The 12,348-nt window shown below is 43.0% G+C and overlaps 1 protein-coding gene and 1 long non-coding RNA gene across 2 annotated transcripts; one reads left to right on the top strand and one right to left on the bottom strand.

The window, feature by feature from the left end:
* The first annotated feature begins 3,185 nt into the window (after positions 1-3,185).
* On the top strand, positions 3,186-7,304 carry NTPCR (nucleoside-triphosphatase, cancer-related). Its single transcript, XM_032964156.2, has 5 exons — positions 3,186-3,903; positions 5,193-5,355; positions 5,855-5,960; positions 6,177-6,386; positions 6,549-7,304. The coding sequence occupies exons 1-5, from the start codon at positions 3,855-3,857 to the stop codon at positions 6,612-6,614; spliced, it is 594 nt and encodes a 197-aa protein (XP_032820047.1). The 5' UTR covers positions 3,186-3,854; the 3' UTR covers positions 6,615-7,304.
* On the bottom strand, positions 7,301-11,121 carry LOC116947889 (uncharacterized). Its single transcript, XR_004403733.2, has 3 exons — positions 10,802-11,121; positions 9,227-9,272; positions 7,301-9,126 (listed from the first exon to the last, which is right to left on the bottom strand). It is a non-coding gene; the product is annotated as an uncharacterized LOC116947889 (long non-coding RNA).
* Between the last annotated feature and the right edge of the window lie 1,227 nt (positions 11,122-12,348).

Here is a 12,348-nt window from a genome sequence, read left to right on the forward strand (position 1 = left end):
TGCGTGCATAATATTTGGATTTTCTCACCAAATACCTAATTTTCCTACAACATTAACATGTTCCTGTAGCGTTAACATGGGGAGAGAGAGGCAAGGGGGCAGACAGAAATGAACATAGCAAGACTGCAACTAAGAAGCAAAGAAACGGAAGAGTGTGGTGAGGTCCTGGGTTTGAATCAGAATCTTTATATTGGAGGAATCCGATGAGCTATAAAGCTCTTTTTTTACAGATGCCCAGTAGGGGTGGGTCAGAAGGTAATAAACAATAGGAACGCACGATAGTGAAAAGTATAGGAAATGTAAGCAAATCACGAAAGGGGCCGTCCATAAATGATGTCACGCGATTTTGGACGATTTTTGACCCCCCCCACTCGTCACACAGCGTCACAAAAAGTCAGACCCCCCCTCAAATATGAAGTCACAAAGCTCTGCCCCCCCCCCCCAAACTTAAAAACATGCTTCAAATCGCTTTAAACAATTGTCATTGTAGTGCGTATTTAATGTGGCGCTGCACTCTGATGTAGGAGAAAACATTTATTTAAAAGTATATTTAATTAAGTAGAACGTTTTGATTTAAAGTTTCATGACTGCAGGGATTCATATTCTTGGTTCTTTCGGTAAAGTCACGTAGAAGGGAAACAAAATAATAAAAATATAAAACAATAAAATTTTCACCACGTTTCGACTGCAACACAAGCAATCATCATCAGGTGTGAAAACCACAGCAAGAAAATTTTAAAAAGTGGCGGGTTTTTTTTTTATAACGTTAGCACCACGGAGTGCGATTTGGCAGTTATTCAGATGGACGAGTCCATCTATGTTCGGAAAAGAGGAGGGGGGAGACTAAAATAATGGATGCGGTCTGAAAGCCACCATAAGCGTGAACAATCATTTACCGAAATGGTTTATCAAATCCTTCCAATGATTGCTAAGCCAGAATCCATCTTCTCGGTTGAAATTGTCTCTGTGTTTGTATATGTGGATAGCCTCATGAACAAATCTCTCATGGTAGCCAGATGGCTTGCAAAGAACCTCTGTCTTGGAGAAGTCAATGTCATGTGAGCCTACTGAATTATAACAGTGATCTGCCATGGCCGAGGTGTTGGTCCTACCGTGTTTTAGGTCTGCTTTGTGTTCACGGATGCGGTCCGAGACATGTCGTTTGGTTTCTCCAATGTTACTACCACAGAGGCAACTTAGTTTGTAGATGACAGGGTACTGTATGTCCGGAATCACGTCTTTAACAGACGGAACCAGATCACGGATTTTATGTAATGTTTTGAATCGGACCTGGATCTTGTGTTTATTCAAGATTTTGGAGATATTTTTGTGATCCCTGCAATGTAGGGTAAAGTGATGGTTTTGAAAGGCTCCTCAAGAGGGTCCTTCTTCTTGGTGTACGTGCTTGAGTTCACTGGCTATGTGTTCCTGGTCGGATATGCATTGGGCTCTATGGTCCAGAGTCTTGATGAGGGAATTCTTCTGGGATGGATGGTGGTGGGAATCCGGTTTCAGGTAAGCATCCGTATGGGTAGCTTTCCTGTAGACAGAGTGGCTCATTGAACCATCAGGTCTCTTTTTTATTAGGACATCCAAAAAAGGTAGCTTGCCATCTTTTTCGACTTCTATGGTAAATCTGATGGCTGGGTGTATAGAATTGATGTGGTCGAGGAATTGGTCTAGAGCAGGCCGGCCATGTGACCAGATGACAAAAGTGTCATCCACATACCTCTTCCATAAGGTTTGGCGCAAAGTGGCAGTCTGAATGGCGTCAGTCTCAAATTTCTCCATGAAAATGGTGGCTACAACCGGAGATAGGGGGGAGCCCATTGGGGTGCCCTCAGTTTGTAGAAAGTTCCATTCCAAGTGAAGTATGTATTGGTTAAGCAGTGTCTCACCAGGGGGGGTACCTCAGTGTTTAGTCCTTGATGAACCAAGTCTTCAATTATTGCGATGGTGTCAGGTATAGGAACTTTGGTGAATAAGGAAACTACATCAAAACTGACAAGCAGGTCATCTGGGGACAGGGAAATACCCGTGATTGTCGATACCAGGTGAGTAGAATTTTGTACCGCAGAGGTGGTTTTTCCAGTGAAAGCCGCAGGATTTCAGACAGAAAACGTGCCAGTTTGTAGGTGGAGGAGTTGATAGTAGAGACGATGGGACGGAGGGGTGTATCGACTTTATGTATTTTTGGTAAGCCGTATAATCTTGGTGGCCTTGCAGCAGGTTTCAACGAGAACTGTTTGGTTTGATCAATTAATGCGGTTGAATCAGAAATGATTTTGTTGGTTTGTATGACGAGGCTGTTGATGGGATCTCTTTTTATTTTTGTATAGCCGCCATCGTTGAGTAATTATTTAATTTTGTTGTTATATTCTATTTTATCCATGATGACAGTGGCATTGCCCTTTTCAGCTGAGAGGATGACAATATCATCCCTCTTTTTTAATTTATATAATTCAAAACGCTCATCTTTGCTGAGGTTGCTAACTGGCATCTTAGCGTCTCGGACTGCATACGTGAACACAAAGCAGACCTAAAACACGGTAGGACCAACACCTCGGCCGTGGCAGATCACTGTTATAATTCAGTAGGCTCACATGCCATTGACTTCTCCAAGACAGAGGTTCTTTGCAAGCCATCTGGCTACCATGAGAGATTCGTTCATGAGGCTATCCACATATACAAACACAGAGACAATTTCAACCGGGAAGACGGATTCTGGCTTAGCAATCATTGGAAGGATTTGATAAACCATTTCGGGTCTTAATTGATTGTTCACGCTTACGGTGGCTTTCAGACTGCATCCATTATTTTTCGTCTCCCCCCTCCTCTTTTCCGAACATAGATGGACTCGTCCATCTGAACAAACTGTCAAATCGCTCTCCGTAGTGCTAACGTTAAAAATAACCGCCACTTTATTCAAATTTTCTTGCTGTGGTTTTCACACCTGATGATGATTGCGTGTGTTGCAGGCGAAACGTCGTGAGAATTTTATTGTTTTATATTTTTTTATATTTTATTGTTTCCCTTCTACGTGACTTTACCGAAAGAACCAAGAATATTATAACGTGCTGTCTATATTTATTTAAAGTTGCGCATTTTGATGTGACGTCACATTTCTCAACCCCTCCCCCCCCCCTTGTCACACATCTTCACAAATGTCTGACCCCCACCCCCAGCTGCGTGACGTCATTTATGGACGGCCCCAAATATGTATCGGTGTTTATTGTACCCGGTGAAAGCCCGCTGAGCTATCTAGCTACGAAGGCCGTCGGTGCGACACACGAGGGGGTGCGGGTGGCCAGGGACAAAGTGCTGTGAGTAGCGTGAGTCAGCAGCAGCTGCTGCAGCTACCGAGGGCCGTCAACTGCGGCACACGTGCGGGTTCCTAGCGCGGGTTCCTAGCGCGGGTTCCAAACCTCTCACCTGACACCGCTGGGTCTCGAGCAGCAGCAGCAACAACAGCAGCTACCGAGGGCCGTCAACTGCGGCCCACGTGCGGGTTCCTAGCGCGGGTTCCAAGCGCGGGCTCCAAACCTCTCACCTGACACCGCTGGGTCTCGAGCAGCAACAACAACAGCAGCAGCAGCTCCGCGTCGCTCGCGCTGCGCGTGGGACCCTTTCGCTTGCGAATCTCAACGTCAAGAGCCCTTTGACACGCCAACTCGGGCTTGCGCACGCTGTTAAGACCGTCCGTCGTGCACGAGTTGTGCGCCTGTATTTATTTTCAACATTAAAAGTTGCGGGCGCACGCGCGCGCGCGCGCGCTTCGACGTCCGCCGCAAATTCAAAGTCGGGCGGAGCCGCGAGCGCGGCCTGCGCGCGAGGCGTTGGTGAATGTGCGGGCCATGACGGCGCCTCCACCACACAGACACGTGTTCCTGTCCGGGAACCCGGGTATTTTCATGTACACATTGCACACTTGCGCCGCATTGTCTTTGTGAATGCTGTTGTTCATGCATCGTGAGGGCGCTGGGATCCGCGGTTTCATTGTCTCAGTGTCTTGAGGTTTGCTCTCTGCATCTGACCTCTCCCCCCACGTCTCTCTCTCTCCTCTCTCTCCCCCCCTCTCTCTGTTGTCGTAACTTCCTCATGTCGGTGGAACGTCAAGGGTGGTGAGTTTGTTAATTGAGAATAAAATACGTGCCACGGTGGCGAGATGTTAACTACCTCGCGTGGCATACAGGAGGTCGTGGTTTCCACGCCTGTTGTATATTTGGAGTTTGCGTCTCTCTTCTCTTGCCCTGGTCGCGTGGATTTGTATCCGGGACCTCCGGTTTTTCCTTCCACATTTAGCATCAACATGCGTTGAGGCTATTTGACTGCTATACATTTCTACATACGCCACTTCGTTGAGCGAGCATTTGTGGCCAGGTCGCTTCTGATAAAAGAGAGATATATAGCTGTGGGTCTTACTTGGTAAAATAACATTTGAGTTTTTTAGTTTAGTTTGAATGTGGAATTTCCCTCACTTGGTCTCGGGAATTTGTCAGTACAGGGTGCTTCAAACGTATGTTAACACGTCTGAGGATTTGCAACAATACCACAAGATATGTGCCTCCAGGCTCAGGAGACCACCTGGAGAAGATTCTAGGCATGTGTGCACAATGATGGCGAACAAGCGGAGAATCTTTGACTTGTTTTTTAGCTATTAACATACATTTGATATCATGTTACAGTGTATTATCCGTTCTTTTTCCATTATAAACGATAGTGCCATGTAAGTGTTAACATTTTTTTAAGCACCCTGTAGTTGAAATAAGGAGCGTAGGCCTTTGATACCCCAGACCGTGAAGACATAAACTATAATCAGCTTATTTTGGGTTCTTTCGGTAAAGTCACGTTGAAGGGAAACAATAAATACAATATATAAAACAATACAATTCTCACGACGTTTCGACTGTAACACAGTCATCATCAGGTGTGAAAACCAACGGCAAGAAACATTTGAAAGAAGTGGCGGTTTGTTTCTTGCCGTTGGTTTTCACACCTGATGATGGCTGTTTGTGTTACAGTCGAAACGTCGTGAGAATTGTATTGTTTTATATATATTATTATTTTATTGTTTCCCTTCAACGTGACTTTACCGAAAGAACCAAGAATATGAATCACTGCAGTCACGAAAGCTTTAAATCAGAAAATATAATCGGCTTGTTTAGTGTGCTTGTGTTGTTTATCTGAGACAGGCGTGGGGAAGACGACCCTGGTGCAGAAGGCCTGCGAGGCCCTGCGTGTAGCCGGCCTGGGAGTGTGGGGCTTCTACACCGAGGAGGTGCGGCAGGGCGGCCGGAGGATTGGTTTCGACATCGTGTCTCTGGCAGGAGAGCGCGGCACCCTGGCTCGGCTCGGGTGAGCTCGGGGAGGGCATCTACCAGAGCCCACGACGTGCGGACCTCCTTGCTACGCCCTATGGGCATCTGTGAAAAAGAGCTTCTTAGCTCATCCGATTTCTCCAGGATAAATATTCCGATTCTGGGTGTTTGACCAAAGCACACCTGAGCCAAGTAGTGTCGTGTGGCCGATAGATCCTGGTGCAAGGAATTCAATTGCCACTATATAATTTCTAACCGCTTCGTGGCACGGGGGCGCCTGTGCTCTTGTCGCCTCCATTGCAATTAAACCACCTGCACATATGCAAGCTATGCCACTGAGGTAAGCTGTCCCTGTACCGAGCCCTTTGCTATTCACAGGGCCTAGGCGCCTTAATGTTTAATTTTTGAATGACAGTTTCAATGCTTCATCATTCATCTCCATACAAACTGAATAACGGGCAACTTTGTATTAAGTGGAATGTTTGCTTCAGATGAATATTTGTCGCTTTAGATTTGGCGTGTTTTCTTTCACGCAGCTGTGATGGCGGCGGTGTCCCCTCTTCGCACCGGGAGTATCGGGTTGGACAGTACGCCGTGGACCTGGTCTCGTTTGAACAGATTGCTCTCCCGCTGCTGAGAAAAGTGTGTTGAGACATCATCATTTACACCACACCTACCGTGCCACGTCAATTTAAAAACTGAATTTCATATATATTGCATGTATTGGTTTAATCGGAAATCTAACTGCATTTCATAATCGATGCCTAAACTTTAGATAATCGATTCCATAAACGATTATTGAAAATTTAACAATTGACAGCGTGATTTGCAACTGACTGGTGATGTTTTGTCTCTCAGCCATCGGACCCAAGTGCTGGTGGTGCCCGAGTGCTGGTGCTGGATGAGATAGGAAAGATGGAGCTGTTCAGCCAGAGCTTTGTGCAGGGTGTGCGACGGGCTCTGGAGATTCCCACCACAAATGTGCTGGGCACAATACCCGTGCCAAAAGGCAAGCCTCTGGCGCTTGTTGAGGAGGTCAGAGGCCGTGGGGACATCAAACTGTTCATGGTACGTTAAGGGCACCATTATATTCATAGAAATTTCCCGTATTTTTAAAAATATAAATATTGGTGTTGTGGTTAGACATGTACGTTGCAGGTGTATAAGTTGTAGTGTGATGTTATCATTACATAATCATTTGTCCGTTTGTACATATTTAATTTTGACCAGGTCACGAAGGAGAACAGGGATTCTCTTTTGCCAGCCATCGTGCAAGCAGTTCAAGAATGCAAATGATTGAAAGGCAGAGGACAAATGGCAGTGGATCTCTGCATAAATATAGGTTGACCACAAATTGCACTGGTCACATCAAAACTCCTTCTGCATCTTCTTTCAACCTCGATGTTACATTGTGTTGGCTCTGATGTATGTAAACAGCAAGTGGCACTGTAAGTGTTCATTCCTTATGTTGTAAGGTTGGAATTTTAAATCCAAATTTGGGGTTAACTCTCACCCCATTATCCTTCCAGGTTTGATACAATGAACACCTTTGTGGAAAAGAAAGTGGTTATCCCATGAAGAGAATAGCCCATCATGGGAATGTGGATTTTCCACCACTGGTTTAACCACCTATATAAATGTTGACACATTGTGCATTGGAAAAATCACAATGTTTTGTGCTGCTAACATGCTGTAACTTATATTTGGTTATCCATTACAGATGCTTTATTAAAAATATAAAAAAAGTCAAAACATAAAAACACTTAAAATTATTTGCAAAGCCTTCATTTACATAAAGTGTAGGCATATGAATGAGCTTGGGCCAATTAAGGACTAACATTTTGCTTCAGGCTAGATAAATAATGCAGGCTGAAGTTTATAATTTTTACATTGAACCTTATAAATATATTTCAGTGCTTAGAAGGTTTGTTTTCTTTACATGAGTGTTGACAGTGTTGCAGTTGTAAATAAAAAGAAATGTCTTCACTTGTATCGTTATTTATTACATATGTAGGATATAAGATTCGGTCATTAATATACTGAAACTATATATACACACACTTGAGAAAATCTAATGTCCATGAGCGTATTAATCAGCAATAAACTAAGCATTACACTTCACAAAGTACCCATATGATTTATGTACATGAAATAGTGCACGTTATAAATTGCATTATTAAACATCTTACAAATATGCATTACATTTTTTTGCAGGAACAATTGTTACAATATATTATTGGTTCTTTCGGTAAAGTCACGTAGAAGGGAAACAATAATATAATACAAATATAAAACAATAAAATGATAACGATGTTTTGACTGCAACACAAGCAATCATCATCAGGTGTGAAAACGACAAGAAAATTTGAAAAAAGTGGCGGTTAGCACCACGGATAGCGATTTGACAGTTTGTTCAGATGGACGAGTCCATCTATGTTCGGAAAAGAGGAGGGGGGAGACAAAAAATAATGGATGCGGTCTGAAAGCCACCTTAAGCGTGATCAATCAATTAAGACCCGAAATGGTTTATCAATCCTTCCAATGATTGCTAAGCCAGAATCCATCTTCTCGGTTGAAATTGTCTCTGTCTATGTGGATAGCCTCATGAACGAATCTCTCATGGTAGCCAGATGGCTTGCAAAGAACCGCTGTCTTGGAGAATTCAATGTCATGTGAACCTACTGAATTATAACAGTGATCTGCCACGGCCGAGGTGTTGGTCCTACCGTGTTTCAGGTCTGCTTTGTGTTCACGAATGCGGTCCGAGACATGTCTTTTGGTTTCTCCAATGTAACTACTACCACAGAGGCAACTTAGTTTGTAGACGCCAGGGCACTGTATGTACTGTATGTATAACACCTCGGCCGTGACAGATCACTGTTATAATTCAGTAGGTTCACATGACATTGACTTCTCCAAGACAGAGGTTCTTTGCAAGCCATCTGGCTACCATGAGAGATTCGTTCATGAGGCTATCCACATATACAAACACAGAAACAATTTCAACTGGGAAGACAGATTCTGGCTTAGCAATCATTGGAAGGATTTGATAAACCATTTCTGGTTTGAATTGATTGATCACGCTTAAGGTGGCTTTCAGACCGCATCCATTATTTTCGTCTCCCCCCTCCTCTTTTCCGAACATAGAAGGACTCGTCCACCTGAATAACTGCCAAATCGCTCTCCGTGGTGCTAACGTTAAAAAAACGCCACTTCAAATTTTCTTGCTGTGGTTTTCACACCTGATGATGATTGCTTGTGTTGCAGTCGAAACGTGATAATTTTATTGTTTTATATTTTTATTATTTTATTGTTTCCCTTTTACGTGACTTTACCAAAAGAACCAAAAATATGAATCCCTGCAGTCACGAAAGCTTTAAATCAAAATTGTTAATAGAAGGCATTACACTTTCAAAATCTACAGTTAATGAGAATGTATCGGTCAAACACACTATAACAGCTATGACAAGGCTAATAAGGCTGTTCTAAATACCAAATTAACATGGTTGTGCAAGGCTGGTGACGGATTGCTGGAAAAAAAAAACACTGGGACAATCTTGAGTGGGTTGAGAATTCGGTGCGGATGGTCTGCAACCTTTTATACATCTTTAAATGAAAATAAATGAAAGTCACTATCTTCTGTATACATTGGCAAGGTTTGTTATTCGAAAAACATGACCGCACGAAATGCATTTTTCACACGCGGCTCGTAACTGTAAAGTAATTGTGACGAGTAATTTGGCAGTAGACTGGCAACGATTGAGAGTTGAGTCTTCTCCATGTAGGATTATTCAGCAGAAAAGTCTGTCTGTTCCACAAACAAAACAAGCATGGTTGCAAACATACAGCATACGATTTCAAAAGCACAAAATATGTACATGTTTTAAAATTATATTTAAATAACCCACCAAGTACTTCTTTAGCTCGTCAGCCAATGGTTTGTCCATCAGAATTCTGAAAGAAAAATACACGAGATTAACATTTTAAAGAAATACATAAAATAGAATCCAAATAAAATCAATGAAATTTTCTTCACCTCTTTTCTGTGTTCCCCAAATGTAAGTTGTCTGATTCTGTCCAGGTATGTTTGGATAATCCTTTTTTCAAGAAAGCCTAAAATTTGTCTTACTACAGTGAAGAGGGTTTCTTGAACATTTCACAAATTCGTGGAAACTGCAGTGCCGAGAGAAAACTAAAACATGAAACAATACAGTACAAAAAATCTTCTGATTGTAAAATACAAATTCGACAAGGCAATTGTGTTATGCGTGTTATTGCTACATTAGCTTTTTAACATAAAAGCAAGTAAAAATGACTCGGACGGATGTACTAACTTATGTCATGCCAAACTATAGTACCGTACATCTATACGTATCCAGTACTGTATCCATATCTCTTGGTATACAGCATACTTTGTGAACTGAACGTGATAAACATGGACCTGCTTGTGTAATGAAAACATCCTAGTGTGGAAAGTTTACATTCAAAACCAGAATGTGTTTAGACTGCAGAAGGAATCCGATTAGCTATGAAGCTCTTTTTCAGTGTCCAGTATGGGCAGGGTCAACAAGTTTCAACAGCCATGCAAGTTACAACAGCAAGTGGCAACATACATGACAATCCATAAGAGGTTTTTTTGGGTTAATGACAATCCCTCCGATGCAATCGGCTTCTAGCACGACCCTTCACTCCGTCTTAACATCGATTACTTTAACATGGTCCGTTTCGATTTAAAGCTTTCGTGACTGCAGGGATTCATATTCTTGGATAAGACATGCGATGGAAACAATGGAAACGTCTATAGTAATAGGTTTTACCCTTTTAACTGGCACAAAAACTGACACCTTTATTCAAGGCATCATGTTTGCAATAACCACAACACAAGCAGTCAAAATGCAAACAAAAAAGACAACTCTGATAATAATATGCAGTCCTTGAATTTGATTGGTCCACACCCGAGACGGCTTTTCTTAGAGCCTAGTCTCCACTGGTGTTGGACCAGATGTTACTGGCAAAGGAGGTCTCATAATGTAAATGGAAACGTTTTATATTTTTATTGTTTCCCTTCTACGTGACTTTACCGAAAGAACCAAGAATATGGTCCGTTTCCATCGCATGTCTTATCCATCCACTTGCAAATAAGGTCGATGGGCCGTACAGAGAGGTGGCAAGTATAAGAACAAATCACTTGGAATTCGTCCCGACCTCGACGGATAAGCAGGGATCGGCGACCATGCATGCATAACAAGTGTTGTAGGCTGCGGGGTTCACTAGCAGAGGCTAGTGCAGTACACTCCATAGCTGTACGCTCTCGTCTATAGCCTCCACCAACCCTCACTGGCCAGCGTGAGGTATGATCACACCAGCTCGGTGTGAGAAGAACCTCATCCCAACAGTGGATTGACGGACAGTGCTGTACCAAATGTAAACACAAATACGGCTACGAGGGCAATCTCTTGAGGTGACATCTGTTCAAACCTCACTTCTCCAGGGCGTCGTTCACGATGGACACGTTCCTGGTGATGGCTCTCGTCACGACCGTGAGCTTCTCCAGGGACTCGGAGACCGAGGAGGACGCGGGGAGTAGATCGCGGGGCTCCCGCGTCTCGTTCCCCTCCTCCTCCATGGGGGCCGCCATTGCCGCTTCCCGCCAAAATTCGTGAATCGATTGCTTTAAGAATCGTTACCGTGTGGAATCTAGTTCCCCGATTCCCTGAATTGAATCTAAAAGCAGGATTCAAACTCGTTCGGGAAAGAGCAGAGTTAGCTGCACAGCTGATTTAGGGGCGTCCATAAATGACGTCATGCACCAAGGGGGGGGGGGGTCAGACATTTGTGACGATGTGTGACGAGGGGGGGGTGAGAAATGTGACGTCACATCAAAATGCGCAACTTTAAATAAATATAGAATTATATTATTTTCGATTTAAAGCTTTCGTGACTGCAAGGATTGATCTTCTTTGGTTCTTTCGGTAAAGTCACGTAGAATGAGAATAAAATAATAAATTGATAAAATAAAATAACACAATAATATTCTCACGACGTTTTGGCCACAACACAAGCGGCCTTCATCAGGTGAAGGGACGAGACTGTCTGGAGGACAGCGCTGGAGTGAAAAAGCCACGCTGAGAAGCTGTGTGAGAAGAAACAAAGCGCCTTGACAAAGGAATTAGCATAGAATTTAGCATTGAAATGCTCTGACTTTAACATAGCTATTTCTGTGACCAGTTACAAGCTAATCACTCAGCTATTTCAATGCTAAATTCTATGCTAATTCCTTTGTCAAGGGGTGCCTCTGCGGATGTGTATGCTTTATCCTTAACATAGCCATTTCTGTGACCAGTCACAAGCTAATCACTCAGCCATTTCAATGCTAAATTACATGCTAATTCCTTTGTCAAGGCGCTTTGTTTCTTCTCACACAGCTTAAAGTTCGCGATCTGAGCGTGGCTTTTTCACTCCAGCGCTGTCCTCCAGACAGTCTCGTCCCTTCACCTGATGAAGGCCGCTTGTGTTGTGGCCGAAACGTCGTGAGAATATTATTGTGTTATTTTATTTTATCAATTTATTATTTTATTCTCATTCTACGTGATTTTACCGAAAGAGCCAAATAATAATTATATTCTTGGTTCTTTCGGTAAAGTCACGTAGAAGGGAAACAATAAACTAATAAAAATATGAATCCCTGCAGTCACGAAAGCTTTAAATCAAAATGTTCTACTTAATTAAATAGACTTTGTAATAAATGTTTTCTCTTACATCAGAGTGCAGCGCCACATTAAATACGCACTACAATGACAATAGTTTAAAGCGATTTGAAGCATGTTTTATTTTCAAAATGGAAATATGGTTTTGGGGGGGGGGGCAGAGCTTTGTAACGTCATATTTGAGGGGGGGTCTGACTTTTTGTGACGCCGTGTGACGAGGGGAGGGGGGGGGGTCAAAAATCGTCAAAAATCGCGTGACGTCATTTATGGACGGCCCCTTAATAAGAAATATAGGAGCACAAAAACTCAACGCATTCGTCAAG

Source organism: Petromyzon marinus, chromosome 31 (assembly GCF_048934315.1).
Source record: "Petromyzon marinus isolate PM22_M1 ecotype Great Lakes invasive population chromosome 31, UKy_Petmar_22M1.pri1.0, whole genome shotgun sequence".
Lineage (NCBI taxonomy): Eukaryota > Metazoa > Chordata > Hyperoartia > Petromyzontiformes > Petromyzontidae > Petromyzon > Petromyzon marinus.

What these genes read in the sequence shown, in the direction of transcription:
- NTPCR (XM_032964156.2), top strand. Translation starts at nt 3,855, where the DNA reads ATGACGGCGCCTCCACCACACAGACACGTGTTCCTGTCCGGGAACCCG. An exon ending in CTCTCCCGCTGCTGAGAAAA is followed by an intron (nt 5,961 to 6,176) that starts GTGTGTTGAGAC and finishes TTTGTCTCTCAG; the next exon opens with CCATCGGACCCAAGTGCTGG. An exon ending in GGGACATCAAACTGTTCATG is followed by an intron (nt 6,387 to 6,548) that starts GTACGTTAAGGG and finishes AATTTTGACCAG; the next exon opens with GTCACGAAGGAGAACAGGGA.